Source organism: Malus domestica, chromosome 17, assembly GCF_042453785.1.
Source record: "Malus domestica chromosome 17, GDT2T_hap1".
Classification (NCBI taxonomy): Eukaryota; Viridiplantae; Streptophyta; class Magnoliopsida; order Rosales; family Rosaceae; genus Malus; species Malus domestica.
In genome coordinates this window covers 8,254,894-8,271,160 of record NC_091677.1, presented here as the reverse complement: position 1 = coordinate 8,271,160, position 16,267 = coordinate 8,254,894, and the positions used below count along the sequence as shown (strand labels likewise).

At 34.9% G+C, this 16,267-nt stretch overlaps 1 protein-coding gene across 1 annotated transcript; it reads left to right on the top strand.

Moving 5' to 3' along the window:
• Nucleotides 1-1,698: 1,698 nt before the first annotated feature.
• Nucleotides 1,699-5,237, top strand: LOC103404838 (uncharacterized). The gene is made up of 5 exons (XM_070817238.1): nucleotides 1,699-2,206; nucleotides 2,828-2,970; nucleotides 3,076-3,205; nucleotides 3,792-3,983; nucleotides 4,850-5,237. The coding sequence occupies exons 1-5, from the start codon at nucleotides 2,000-2,002 to the stop codon at nucleotides 5,057-5,059; spliced, it is 882 nt and encodes a 293-aa protein (XP_070673339.1). The 5' UTR covers nucleotides 1,699-1,999; the 3' UTR covers nucleotides 5,060-5,237.
• The last annotated feature ends 11,030 nt before the right edge of the window (nucleotides 5,238-16,267 follow it).

Here is a 16,267-nt window from a genome sequence, read left to right as displayed (position 1 = left end):
ACACGTCTAAGAGTTTTGATTCTATAAATACCGAGCAGCAGACGACTAAAAGGCCTCTCCAATTCAACACATAAACTGTCATGTGCAAACTCTCACTCTACGCGAAACCTCTCAACAACTTTGAGATTTTTATTTTCTTTTTCCCGCCGACACATCTTTAGTTTGGATAAACAACACTGTGAAGGCAACGAGTGACATCTTCAATTTGGATAAACATCACTGGAGCCGTAAAATCAGCTAATCAATGAGCACTTTCAGTTTGGATAAATAACACTGCTTCTCGGCCGACTGATTATCTATCCAAGTCTTGGTTGACAAGGATTTTTGAGTCCTTGTTGGTAGAGATCATATCATCAGCCTTCTCGGCGAAGTGAGGTGTTACTAGGTCACTACATTAGGCACATTGAAGGGCGAATCTGATATTGAACTTCGCAAAACTAGCAGCCTTGTCTTCCGGCTCTAGAACCCGAAGGCTGAGATATGTTCCTTCCTCGGCCACAATTGCAAGATCAAGAAGTCAGTAGCGCGCTCAACGCAACATCAACACATTTTACTCCCCCGACCGAGCTCGGTTGACGAGTTGGCACGCCTTACATGCAACCGAATGACGTAGTTAGCTTATTAATTACTAGACATGTGCGCCACGTAGGTTTGGTAGTTTTTTAGGATCAACATCCGCCAAAGGTGAATTTGAACCACATTATTACTAGTTCATTGTGAGGCTCAACCCGCCCCCTCCCTTTAGTATAGATAATAGTGTTTGTTAAAAAAAAAATTGTAATTTGACATATGAGGTGGATAGCAAAACTTAAAAAAAATGTCAAAGTGTCACATAAATTGTTAAATGTAGTTAAAATTTGACTTTTTTCTTTGAAGATACTCTATTTTTTTGTTTTTTTTTCCAATGTAAAACTACACTTACCCACTTGTATCATTTTTCTAATAGAGGTAGGGTCTACCAATGCATGTGGATCTCATTTCTATTAGAGAGATGTTATAAATAATGGTTAAATATATGGTAAGAGTAATATTTTATTTTTTTCTCTCTTTATTATTTTTATATTAAAAACTAATGTACAATGACTATTTCGTGACATCAATAACATCTTTATTCAACCACCACGGGGTGGCCTAGTAGTTGGGAATGAATTTTATGTTTGTATCTCACACGGCACATCTTGGGTTCGATATCTGGGCGCAGGTGAATCGCAAGGTGGTGGGTAGGGAGAGATTGAAAATGCCTCCGTGAGTCTTCTCAGCCACCAAAAAAATGAACTGCCATGGAAAACCACTAGTTGGTCTTCTTTTCAATATATCTAAACTACATATTAATAAAACACTGCTTGTCAACCAAAAACTAATAAAATTACTAATATATCCTTTAATACAAAATTGAAAGAATATATTAGAAAAGAAATCAATGTGGGCATTAAATTAATTTTGTACAAACAAGTTTTTACTTTTTTTCTTCTAAACCTCACAACTATATCACTTTATCAATACCTCTCAACCCTCTCTCTCTCTCTCTCTCTCTCTCTCTCTCTCTCTCCTAACTGCTAGCCCTTTTTTAGTTTTGGATGCTTGCCAACCAGTTAAAAACAAATAACTTCTCTCATAAAAAATTAAAAAAAACAAATATTTGAAAAATTATAAAATATATATTTCTCAACACACAGAACGTTTGCTAGTGCCTAAAAAAATAACATCTCTATTCGGTTCCTTTCCTTTATACCTCTTCTTCTTCGTTTGTCACGGGCCACGAAATCAGGTCGGCCCAAATAATAATCCAAAACACCAAAGACGTCGAAAGCGAGTTTAAGTGCGATCTCCTTCCATCCAACAGTGAAGAGTAATCCACAAACTTCCTGAGGGTATCGCTTCCCGGGGCGACTAAGTACCAAACTGCTGAAATTTTTAAAGCCCAACCAAAACCATCGATGCCGACGGTTTCAGTTGACGACCCAAAAATTAAAAAATAAATCTCAGTCGGTGAAGCAGAATGCTGACTACTGTCGCTGCTGTTAGTTTGCGATCAGCAGCTTCCCGAGCCTTCTTCTTCTCCAAAGCTCTCCCAAACTCCGCCGCCACTTCCTTCTCGCTCGCACGGACGCTCTCTCCCTCCGCCGTTTCTCGCTCCTCATTTCGCGCCATGGCCTCCGACTCTGCTGCCCCCTTCAACAAAATCCAAATCCAAAGAGACGACACTGTGAGTATCTGTTTTTTTGTTTACTCTTTCCATTGGTTTATTATTGTTAAATTTCGTCGGATTTTGTGCGATAATTTTATTTGACAATTTGGATTAATAGGAAATGGGAATTTGATGTGTTCATGAGTAAATTAGGAATAAAAAACACCCCATCAACTATAAGTACAAAAACACTTCAAGTAGCGATAGTATCTACACTAAAAAGGAAGGGGATGGGCTTAGCTTCACAATAGGTTAGTAATAATTTAGTTTAAATTCGCCTTTGAAGAGAATCGAAGCTAAGACTTCTCAATTATAAATGAAGAGGAACACCACTAAACCGTAGTACTCTAAGTGGCACTTCAAGTCCTCGATTGGTAAAGGAAAAACTCCTCATATATCTACATGTTATGCTCTAATTGATTCGTAGTTGTGAAATTTATTTGGTGCCCTTATTCCATTACAAAGTCAGGTTTTTTTTTTTCTTAATGTATTTGGAGGAATCGAGATCTCTTTGTGTCAAGTTTTCGGATTTCTTTGTGGCGGAGTAATCGAAAGAAACAAACTTCATGCAAATGGTTGGTAGTAACTCCCTCTGAACCTTATTTCTAATTTGTTCTTCTTCTGTGATCTAATGACCAGACATTTGATGCGTATGTTGTTGGCAAAGACGGCGCTCCTGGGATTGTTGTGCTTCAAGAGTGGTGGGGTGTGGATTATGAAATTAAGAACCATGCTGTCAAGATTTCTCAACTTGCTCCTGGATTCAAAGCACTTATCCCAGAGTAAATTCTTTGAGCTTACATTACCCTTTGCTAATATTATGTGTGTTCGTTGAATTATTTGCAATATTTGAATGTTAAGTATCTTCTTGCTTCTTTTTTTTGTAGCTTGTATCGGGGGAAGGTTGGTTTAGATGTTTCAGAAGCGCAACATTTGATGGACGGTCTTGATTGGCAAGGCGCTGTAAAGGATATCCAAGCCTCTGTTAATTGGCTGAAAGCAAATGGTTCGAAGAAGGTGTGGCATGGTTTGCTTCTTGTTTAATTTTATCACAATTGTCTTAATAGCTATGATTTGGGGCTGGTCTGGTCTAACGGTGTATATATGTTGCGGAAATATGATACTACGAAGATGCAAAACACATGTATACAAATATTTTAAGCAAAAACTGTCCATCGGTTAACAAACAAAAATACATTACATAATCTCTCAGTTATGTCAATGATGCATTGCCATTTTTGTATGATTTGTTTTTAAGGCATAACCTTACTCTGTGGTAAGTTTTATGCCTATTGTTGTATTATAAGAGAAATAACCACAGAACAGTTAGGCCACTGTATTTCTTATGGAACAGTTATGTAAAATTAGTTGGTACTAAAATTTGAACTTGACCTTTCTCTTTCTATATATATAGAAACTGTTTTGACTCAATGCAGTTCTTACTAGCATGCCATGATCCACAAAATATGGTAAGATTCTGCCATGTTTATTAAATCAGTCCTCCTTCACATCCGTAAAATTTATGGTGATATCAATCAGTTATGATATGAATTTTAGAAAGTAAACTCATTTGCTAAATTGACCTATTGTTTAATTAAAATAGGTGGGTGTCACTGGATTTTGCATGGGTGGTGCTCTCTCAATTGCAAGTTCTGTTTTGGTCCCTGAAGTTGATGCTGTTGTTGCATTTTATGGTGTGCCGTCGTCAGAGCTTGCAGACCCAGCCAAAGCTAAGGCTCCTGTTCAGGCTCATTTTGGAGAGCTTGATAGTTTCGTTGGCTTTTCAGACGTGACGGTATTGAATTTTCGTCTGCATCTTTCTTCTTAATTAGTTTTAGCCTTTTAGGTACCTTCTATATTTTTTATAAAGCTATTTTTTGTTCTTAGCTGAGTTGCTAACCCCTAATGGCTGCGTATTAGGGGGCACGTGAGCGTAACATTGTATGGTTGATACCGCAATAATCTTTGGCCATTCATGTTCTGGAACCCTCATTTTCTCCTTGTTAGACCTATGTGAAAATCCACAAAATGAATGGCTTGTATCTTTGCATTCCAAGAAGTGATGCAGGGATATGGTCCCGTGATTTCAATGCACTTATCCTTTGTGGTTTAGACATTTCCTTTCAAAAGAAGCTCTTGTGATATTAAGTTGTGTGATAAGGGAATCTGGCTTTCCCTTGATTTTTCATTTCTGTATGTGCAAGTAGGCCTTGTGCTTCATCCGTTACTTAATTCCATGTGACATAGTCAAATGGCATTAGTTTCGAAATGATGAAGGCGATATTTTTCCTCTTTAAGTACCTTTCCCTGAAATTATTGTCAACCTTCATGCATTCAATCCTTATAGTATCAGCTGTTTAGCCATTTAGAAAGGGAAGAACCCTTCACAAAAGTTAGATATTGGTAATATATTGAGTAGTGCTTCTATACTCAAAGCAATATGTGCATAGGAGCATGCATAACATGAACCGTTATCACTTGTACAATTGCCTGTGCCGTTGGCAATGCAAAGGCGTGTGCATTCTTAAGCACATAAGATGATTGTACACCTGATTTTACTGCTACGATGATTAAATTTCTGAATTACTTTGAGGACTATATCCTTAAAAATGAGTACTAACAAAGGATTACTTATGTTGACATTTTGATCTTGATTTTCAGGCTGCCAAATCTTTGGAGGAGAAGCTGAAAGCGTCAGGAATCCCTTACGAGGTGCACATTTATCCCGGCAATGCCCATGCGTTCATGAATAGGTCTCCAGAAGCTGTGAAGAGGAGGAAGGGCATGGGACTGGCTGATGAGGATGAAGCAGCATGTCAGCTGGCCTGGTCTCGCTTCCAGTCATGGATGTCTTGTTATTTGCCCGCTTAAGTTTTTATTAGTGTAGTTTTATATGTCCGACACTCCGACATATGATGCTACTTTCCGGTTGCTACTATAGGCAGCAGGGTGTCCTATCCAGACTTATGTCCTATAAAATAAGGGTGCTGATACACTTGTAACTACCTAACTTAATGGTTTGGCTTGCAATACTATGTGATCTTAGTAAGTTCTGGTTTCCTTAATGGTTTGACTAGACTTATGGCCTTCACCATCGCTGCTGCCATCACCCAACCACGAGTCACCTATCATCATCATCACCACTACCTTCCCATGGCCATTACCACCATGACGTTCTCATTGCCATAACTGCCGACACCAACACATCACCGCCTCTACTACTACCACCACATTTTTATGACCATCACACACATTGCCGCCACCACCGCCACCTTAACACCACTGATGCCACCACCACCCCCTCCACCTTCACCACCGCTGCCAACCCCAACATTATCACCGACACCACCCCCATCACTAGCGTATGTGTCAACAACTTGTGTAGATTGCCGCACCGCAACCACTTCAGCACACTATTGATGCCACCACCATCCCCTCCACCTTCATCACCACTACCACCATGTCATTATCACTGACACCACCACCATCACTAGCGCATGTGTCAATAACTCGTGTAAATTGATGACTGTATATGCACATTAAACATGGTACAAATTTCTATATAATTTGAAGAAGACATGAAACAACACAAATTCTAAATAATGGAATTTCGTTATTTTAATTTCCATCATTTAAGAATGATCTGCAATTGTCTCACCCAACTGATGATAAATTGTGACTTCTTCTGTTGTGTGGCTCAACATGTATGTGAAGGGGTAACGTGTGAGAAGTTGCAAACATTAAACGAAAGGATAATATTAGTGAGACTAAATTTTTAAACCAAATTTACAAACCAAATGATACGTCACCAATAAAAAATAAGCACGTTAATCAATATTAAGTAATAATCTAATTATCAATAACCACATCATTTGATTTACAAAATTTAATTTAAAATTTTGGTATTCTTGACATTGCCCTATACGAAAAGTAGGGCAGATAAAGCTTGGAAACATGCATGTGAGTTGCGAGAGCAAGTTGAGCAAAATGTTGAATGTTTGAATTATGGGAGAACCAGACTCCTTAACTAACGCCTTGGACTCACTCCATACCAACATTTAAATGTTAATCAAATGGAATGCAATGGACCACATCCATCCTTTTTGCGACGAATGACTTTAGTTTCCTTGCAAAATGGGATTTACATGACGAATTGGAAATTATTTGCAGAGAGAGAAAGTGATGGATCTTCGCATGTTTCACGCCTCACTGGCATATGAATGTAAATACTAAAAAGATGAAGCCTTGTTAGTATTTGGATGTGAATGAAATATTATGCTACTTGAACCCACTTGATTCCTAGCCACATGCACGTAAGAACCCTAATTTGGGTCTTTAGGTCTAGGGTTCTTTAGGTCTTGTCCCTTTTTTTTTTTTTTTGGAATGAAGATCCTCTCCAGATCTTCTTTGTGAGGATTCTGGGAATTCTTATATCGTGGTCGTTTATCATATATTATACGGTCAGTTTTTATCATGTGTTGTTCATATTTAATTTTAAATAAAAAATTTTAAAATGATTTATGACCGCTCTATATACGATGAACGGACACGATTTCAAGATCCCACAAAGAAAATCCATAGAGGATCCTCATTTTTTTTTTGTCACGATTTTGGCATTTCCTAAACCCTAAACCCTAATTTAGGCATTCCAAGTTTCCAACCCTATCTTTTGGCACTTTCAACGCTAGTGTACAAGATTATGAAATACTTTATTTGGAGCTTAGAAGCTAAACGGGATTGTTAAACTCTTTATTTTGAATTAGTTTTCGGGTGTTTGTTTGTTTTTTTTTTTTTTTTTTGTCAAAGTTTTCTGGTGTTTATTGTCAAGCATATACTTGCACATTTGTATCACGTGTCCAACTTGGCTTCCTTACATTACATGTAATGAAAAATTCTTTCTTGTCTTCAAATTATAACCCGACACATGAAGAATCACTCACTAAATCACATTTAGACAAGTTTAATTTTACAAACATTAAATTGTGATTTGTCTATAAGAAAAAATGACTAATCACATATAAGTCGAGTATATTCTCTTCACGAGTCTTGAGTGTTAACAAGTCGTGAATGTGAACTTGTGACGATGACCATTCAGTTGTCTAAGAAAGGCAAAATTATTGAGAAGACTTGAGACTTTATGGTATGGTTAAGATCAAGAACAAATATTTAATTTTATTTACTTATAAACAAAATTAGTTGGATTTATGCCTAGATAGTCATAACTAGTGGCTATGACCTCAATTTCTTTGCCTTTCAACGTCGAAATTAAAGGTAATATTAGAAAGACTAAATTTTATAAACCAAATAATGTGGACATTGATAATTAGATTATTACTTAAGTGTTAATTAACGTGCTTATTTTCTATTGGTGATATTTGGTTTAAAATTTTAATCTCCCTAACATAATCCCAAAATTAAACCTACAATTAATAATTTTTTCGTATTACTATGTAGTTCGGATAGTTGAAGAAAAATTGGTTAAACTTAAAAATCTCTTCCAAAAATTAATCATGCATACATAGGGTTGCTTGTTTGCACAAAAAGGACACAAGCTCTAATCAATTTACAGTACAGGGCAAGATTGAATGGGGGGACAAGTTTGCTGTTAGGTTGACAAAAATGATGGGTTTCATATAAACCATTGAATGAGGATGCTCTTCGGATCCTCTTTGTAAGAATTCCAGAGATACTTCAATCACATCTGTTCATTGTACATTATACGGTCAATTTTCGTCAAATATTGTTTATATTTAATTTTAAATAAAAAAATTTATAATGATTTCTGACCGTATAATGTATAACGAACATATGTGATTTAAATTTTTTTTATTTAAAATTAAACACAAACACCAAAATTGACCGTAATTTTTACGATAAACAGACACAATTTACGAATCTTTAGGATCCGCACCAAAAAATCCGGAGAGGACCCTGTTGGCTCATTCTAAACCATTGCTCTAATACTAATAAGAAAGAAATGCGCTGTCAGAGATCAGCAGAGATCCATATATAAATACATACAAAAAAAAGTATACTTTGGGAACTAACTGACTCTCTGTTTCTTCTTTTGATATTTCTATCCACTATATATATATATAGTTTGCTTGTTTCATTGGTCATCAAATTGCTTTGAATCTTGAGAGAAATTTATTTGAAAAGTTTAAAAACTGATGAATAATTGGATATATATATTACTATTGTTGACTAACTACATTAATTAAATTATAAGAAAGAAATTAAAGGAAGAATATATAGTGTGTTAATTTAAGGCATTGTGCTGATAGTTTAATTAACTTTGGAAGTTTTGGAAAATGAAAGCGATCGATGCCTTAATATCTTTTCCCTTCAGGCAGTAGTTTATATAGATAGATAATTAGCTCCTATATGAATTAATTATATAAATATATATATGTATAATCTAAGAAGATGAAATTATTTTATAATTGATTAATTTATTTAATATATGATCTTTGATTTTGGCATATCCCACGCTGCAATTTTATTAGGTTTGTATAGTCGTTATAAAGGTGGTAGGTGCAGGCATAAACTCATCATCAGTCCAAGTCTTCTCTCCAGCAGCCCAGCTAACCCAATATTTTATGACCTAATTTGTAATATAATGTTGCTTAATATTTTCTTATGTTTTATGTTCTGCGTGCTTTATATGGTCTGCTAACGTTGAACAAATCCTTTGTCAGTAGTCAGATATATGAAGATACCATAAAAGGAACGGCCTTCAACGTAATTTGATTCTGGTTTGATTGTTTCTTAAGCTCAAGTAGAACTGCACTGCGCAACGGTGGATCCAACCCTAGTATGAAGACAGAACTTAGTCGTTGACGACCTAACTCTTGGGATCCTGATTCGTTCTTTCCGCTTTACATGGAAAGAGAATAAGACTAGAGTAGTAGTTCGACGATCAAAGTCTTTATGTGGAGTTTGTTTAGCCTAATTCTTTCTTTCTAGTTGTTTTCTTTCATTGTACAATTGATTTGATTATTCATCAAATAATATAATATAGATTATCATAATATAAAAAATAAAACAAATTAGTCATATCATTTCTCATCAGCATGCATGCGGTTTCTATTTCATTAGTAGACATGGTTAATTATGTAAAACTACCCTAGAATTAACTAATCCAATCTCTTCCCTAAATCATACGATCCTCAATCACAGAATTAAGGTCTCACTCATGTCATTAATTACTTCAATTATATTCAAATGAAGTAGGTTTGGCTTATGCAATTCGATCGTCACTCCTTTTACTAGTAGTTTGCCTTACCTTAATAAATTGAGCAGTTAATTAACCCAGTTGCTTTTTAATGAACTACAAAGATAAAGTTGAAGTGATCAAATTATGTTTAGGGTTTATCCTGTGTAATTTAAATGGTATTGTGGAGTGGTTGTAAGAGATATGCTGTGACACCAGCAATAGGTGAAACAATTTAGAAAGACTGACAGTAAGTATATATGTACATATATATGATCCATCTGTAATACAGCACTAAATATGCATGCATGGGATTTCAAATTATGTACTATATTAACCGACCATATGTGACCGCAAAAGTAGCTTTAAACACAAGGTGACCAACAGACCAAGTAATTTTTCTAAAAGCGCTTCTGAAGTTGCCTTTCGGCTTTTGAACACAGATAGAAAAATGCACACAGATGAGAATAGCACTTGCATGAACTACTTTTGCCCCAGCATGCACATTTTCTTCTATTGCCAGCTACAAATGTAGTAGCAGTAGTCAATAATTTGCTGAATACAAAGAAAAAAATGGCTTCCATAAGCAATGAGCTAATTTGAGTCTTTGACCATAAAAGAAAAGAAAAGAAAAGAAAAGAAAACGAATGAGCTCAGCTCTCTTTTCAGACTCGCCATTATAGAATCTAGAAAGAAAAAAAATTGGAATACTTTTGTGGAAAGCTCATTTGTTTATAAGCAATGCGTTTTTTTTGTAATTAGAAGCACAATTAAATGAATTAATTAAATCTCAAGTATTTTTGTAATCCATATTCCTTAAGAATCTTTAAGTTTTCATTTGAGATTACTTATGTATTAAGCACTTCTGTATATAAGAATATTTGTTAAAGGTGTGTTTTATATACTGATCTCAAAGACTTATATTAATCGAGAATTAAATTGTTTTATGAAAAGGAAAAAAAAACACTTGGAAGTGCATCTTAGCATAGCACTTAAAAATATTTTCTAGAGAAGCACATGTATATTACACTTACATGATCCGAAATCGCTTCTAAATTTTCTGTCAAACTCTACCACAAACACTTTTGATTATCTAAAAACTCTTCGTACCCATTCTTAAACCAGTAATAAACAAACCCTATGCTCATTGGAAACAACATTCACTAGCGTGGCTAATAAGCTGCTACTTTAGAGTGACTAGAACGAACTCGATTGTTTGGATCACGTTTTAGTCTTGTAATTATAATATGCACAAATACAACTTTTTATCAAAATTTCTGAACCAGATCTATGGTCGACAAAATCTTATTCAGTTCCCTTTGGACAGCTGCCGCCACCTTTTTTCATTGGACCCTATTTGGTTTTCAAACTAAATATGTTATACCACCCATTACCACATCTCTTTCTTAGCTAGATTGCTAAAAAACCACCATCCAAAATTGATATTAACTCATGTGTAAATTGCTAAAAGTGGAACTTTAATTTCAAAGAAGAATGTGGGTTTTCTAATTTGATCTTGTACAGGAGAAATTCTTTTACAATCGGTGATATCACGTGGTAACTATCTAACAGACAGATAATGTATATTATTTGAATACATCACAATTACTTACATATGTCAATAGTGGTGTCACTAAGATAACATATTAGTTTCGAGAGTCTCTCAAAACTATATATAAATTTGTACTTTTTGATAAAGGAAAATTATTACGAAGTCACATGAGTCACGTCCAAGTAGTAAGTAGAGAACTTGGAGTTGAATTAATGAAGAGTGTATACATAGAGGATGGGGCATATGCATATTGCAGCTGGTAGAGGAAAAGATGGACGACCCATTTTGCTCTTTTTTGACGACTTTACGTGCCCTTTCAAATAATGCGGCCCCTTTCATTGACTAGAACTGAAAAGGCAATTGTAACATGCATGATGCAAGAGTGGAGAAATGTGGGCAAACATTATCTATTTGGTTTGGTAATTAAACATGTCTGATGTTACCTTTTTAAGTTCACTGAAACACTTTTTTTTTTTTTTTTGAAAAACTTCGGCAGTACGAGGTAAAACATTGTATTTTCTTCCTTAGTCGTTCCATACACGCTGGAACAATTGTATTCTTCGATTGCAAAACATGGTTTTCCATTGCTCTTATACATTTTGAGAAGGGAATGATGCTGCTGACAAATTAGTCAATTTATGACTTCTCTCATCTTCACTTGTTTAGCATTCCGCTCCTCCTATAGGGATTCTTCCTCTTCTACACTCATATTTCTTGGGCATGCCAGCCTACATGTTTGTCTCTCCTTCATGATGTGTGATTTCCTTTTTTACCTAATCTTTTTGGATTTCCTTTTTCGTTTTGCAATTTGTCTTGCAGGTTCTTACCTTTTAAGGTTTATAGAGGGGTTTGGGCAGATATCCATCCAATTTTTTTTTTAAGTTCATGGAAACACGTAGTAGAACATTGTTGCACTATGTTTAATGTGTAATTATATGGTGAAATATAACCACAAAAAGAATTAATCATGCATTAGTGTTAACTACCTCTTAATCATGAAAATTTCAAAAAATGGCAAACTAAATTTTGTTTGTTCAAATGGGGTAATTTGAAATTTATGGAACATGGTACTGTGGTAATATAGAGAGGGCTAAATAGTTATGTTACACTTCAAAAAAAAAATAGTTATGTTATACCTTTTTTTAATTATTATAATGAATGAAAATAAAACTTTTTTTTCTCTACCTAATACTATGTACCACATCGTTAACCATGGGCAGAGCCACTTACGAATCAGGATGATCTCAAACCATTTCTACCCTTCGAGTGTATATACATATATATTATAAAAAGAGAGATTTGAATTTAGAATTTCGATTGCAAAAAAGATGAATACCTTAAATTCCTCCATTTACCCTCCTTAATTCTCCCTTTCTCATAGATCTCTGCCTCTTCTTCCAAATTCAGGGCCCTTGGTAGTGGAGAAAGATCTTCCTCCTCTATAAGTCTAACTCCACCGTTGTCTTTAATTTGGTTTTCAATGGTTCTTTATCTCTTATCCCAAAGTTTGGACTTCCCCTTCTTGTAATTATGGTCTGTAATTTTTTTAAATGTTAACTACATTTTACATCTTTTATATTTGGATTGACTTTGAAAATGGGTTACATTATTTTAATTATCACACATTACATCATGAGAGTTTGAAATATATCAATATATGATAATATCGTTTGTTTAAAATATATATATATATATATATATCAATATATGCCCTATGGTTATTTGATTGTTTGGTCACTTGTTAATTTAATGAGGTACAAACTTAGAACTCATTCTTAATTGATGTGGAACCATACTTGCATCAGGCTTATGAATCAAAACTAGTCATCACGGAGCTAAGGTTTCTCCCAAAGCAATATATGCTTTGTATTGCAAAACAACAACCAATCACACAGTTTGATTCAAATGGTTCAAGTGTATATCTTACATAGCCTACAAACGAGTATCCCATCTGTTATTTCATCAAGCTAACAAAGTACAGTATAACCATATAGATGCATAAATATAATACTAATACGATTTTAAAAGCGGAATGCAAGAAAATTGAAACCTTGTTCTTCTAATTTTTCTTTGTTGGAGACTTTTTTTTAGTCTAATAATTTATAATTTACTTTCTTTATCACACATACATACAACTGCATGCGTGTATAGACACACCAAACAGCCTAATATAACAAGCCAAAGACACACTTGCGTATTCGAAATGCAAAATATCTTATGCATTAATCTTCACTCATTTGATTTTGTAGAATCATGTCCATGATTTTTACCACTTAAAAACCATTATCACGTTGTCTTTTTCAATAACAAAAAACAAATAAAGAACAAAACAAAGCCCAAGACTCAAGACTCATGAACAATTATTTCCAAATTTTAATTATTATTCATGTTTTTATATTTATCATTTTAATATTCTTGGATCCAGTATCTACAAAATAAAACCAAAGGATTGGGTCCATTTGAGGGGACGGAGTCAACCCGTCAACTCCGCTCCGAATGACTGTCATGGTTCGGTGTCTTGATTCTGGAGAGTCCAGCAATCAGTTTATTTCGCGTATAAAGAACAATTTGCATGAAATGAATTAACCATCATACAATATCTAATTTTTCGGTCATTTAGTGTAAAGTATTATCTTTTATATTATTGTTAAACAGAAACGCTGTGATACAATGAATCCGTTCCATTAAAATCAGTCATCTCACACTTGGTTCCGGACCAATCGGATACCAGAACCGTTGACTCAGACTACGCTTTCCATGAGAGAGAGAGAGAGAGAGACGCCGGGCCAATCGGGGGTCTGTGAAGTTATGGAACGCGTCAATCTCTCTCCTCCATTGTTTGACATCAGAGCCAAATCGGACGGCTGTCCCAGCGCAGGGCCCGTATGCATGTGGGGTCCAACTGCCTCCCTCCCCACCTCATCAGTTTGTAAATCGCTACCAACTGTAGGTGGCTAAGATATGACTAGGTAATATTATCATGGAGATTAATAAAAGCTTTAGGTATGAAGACGATTGACACATCTCAATCAATATAATTCATTTTTATTTTTAATTTAATTTTAGAGCAATTCCACCTTTAAAAAAATACACTGGCATAAAGTTCATTTAATTCATCTAAATGAATAGTAATTGATCTCAATAAACAGTAATTGACTAAATGCATCTTTATCCTTAAAAAATGCGCTGACCAAAAGTCCAGTCAATTCGTATTAAAATATTATTAAATTTTTTATAAAATAATACAAAATAATTTTATTTTTAATTTCAGATAGGATTTTTAACCAATCTTGTCACGCCATTGTCATTTTTCGAAAGTACTATTTTGTGGATATATTTCCAATAAGATTTTGAATCAATCATGTCGCGTCATGTGTCATTGTTTGTTTATAATATTTTAGAATAGATTTCGATAAGATTTTCAACTAATCACGTAGTACCACGTGCCATTATTCACAACCTCATCCTTTCTTTTTTTGTCCATATAAACCCTACATCCATCCTAATTTATACACCAAACTCAAACTAGCTCAGAATCATTCTTCATCGTTTTGAATTCTTATAATGTCTTCTTCAAGGAGATTGTATGAAATCGATGAGCATTAGAAAAAATTGTTGGCAGAACATGAAGAGTAGTTCAATCTTGAGGATGGTGAAGATGAGGTGTTCGTAATGGAAGAGGATGGAGATGATGAACATAGAAAGCAAAGAGCCTCACATTCCCGTCATGTCATGCAAGTTGTGGGTCCGATCTCCAAACTCATATGTGCCGCAAACTTGAATAGAAAGGGGGAAAGACCAGATAATGATCTCTTGGAAGATTATTTTATCCCCAACAGTTTATTCCCTGATTATATTTTTAGACATCATTTTAGAATGCAACGAAGTTTGTTCAACAAAATTATAATTGCTATTTGCAACAATGATCCATACTTTGTGCACAAAACAAAAAATGATGCTTTTCATGTTTTAGGTCTTCTTTCTGAGCAAAAAAATTAATATTGCCTTGTGGATGCTTGCATATGGAGCATCTGCAAATCAAGTGGATGAGATAGCGAGGATGGGAAAATCAACTGTTCTAGAGTCTGTGATGAGGTTTTGCTCCACAATCGAAGCCCTCTACAACAATGAGTACCTCTGAAAACCCACGACAATTAACCTGCAAAGGCTTTTGAAGAAGGGTGAGATGCGAGGCTTTCCTGACATGATTGGAAGCATTGACTGTATGCACTGGACCTGGAAAAACTGTCTAAGTGCGTGGAAAAGAGCTTATGGCGACAGAAAAGGAGCCAAAAGTATCATTTTGAAATCGATGGTATCATTTAATACATGGATTTTATATTCTTTTTTCTGTGTTACAGGAGCTCAAAATGACTTCAATGTCCTTACCCAATCTCCAGTGTTCGACAAAGTGCTGCAAGGAAAAGCACCGAAAGTCATATATTGGGTCAATGTACATAAATACAAAGGAGGATACTACCTCGCAGACGACATTTACCCAGGGTGGACAACGTTTGTCAAAACAGTGCCACATCCACAAAGTGAAAAGGAAAAACACTTCGCAAGATGTCAAGAGAGGTGTAGGAAGGATATGGAGCGTTGTTTTGGTATCCTGCAAGCTCATTAAGCGATTGTCAAGGCTGCTGCCAGATTGTTTGATGTCGAAGCTCTTCGATCCATCATGATGACGTGTATCATTCTCCACAACATGATTGTGGAAGATGAGTATGATTATGATGTCATCGATGAATACGAGCTGGACACGATGAACAATTCCAAAACACGTATATATTGTGCTCATGACCACACCAAAGATCTCGTGCAACACGATACACTTCAATGCAACGACTATAAATGCACTTAAGCTGTCAGAGTGACTTGATTAAGCACTTGTGGGGATTGAAACAAGGTGAAGAAACTCAAAAGGAGCTTGTGGTCGAATAATAAAGTTCTTAGTTTATTTGGTGTATTTTTTTTAAGTTTTATTTGGTGTGTTTATGTAATTTTATGTGGTGTGTTTTTTTAAGTTTATTTGGTGAGTTTATATCATTTTATTTGGTGTGCTTATGTAAATTTATTTGGTGTGTTTAAGCAATTTTATTTAGTGTGTTTATGTAATTTTATTTTGGTGTGTTTATGTAATTTTATTTGGTGTGTTTAAATAAAGTACTAAAAATAAATAAGAAATTTCATAAAGTACTATAAATAAATAAGAAATTACATAAGGTATTAGAAATAAATAAGAAATTACATAAAGTACTAAAAATAAATACGAAGTAAACGAGTTGTTGAGTTTTTTCCAACGACCTTGAAG

Coding starts and splice junctions, on each gene's coding strand:
- LOC103404838 (XM_070817238.1), top strand. CDS start 2,000: ATGCTGACTACTGTCGCTGCTGTTAGTTTGCGATCAGCAGCTTCCCGA. Junction 2,207..2,827: donor AAATCCAAAGAGACGACACT/GTGAGTATCTGT, acceptor TCTAATGACCAG/ACATTTGATGCGTATGTTGT. Junction 2,971..3,075: donor TTCAAAGCACTTATCCCAGA/GTAAATTCTTTG, acceptor TTTTTTTTGTAG/CTTGTATCGGGGGAAGGTTG.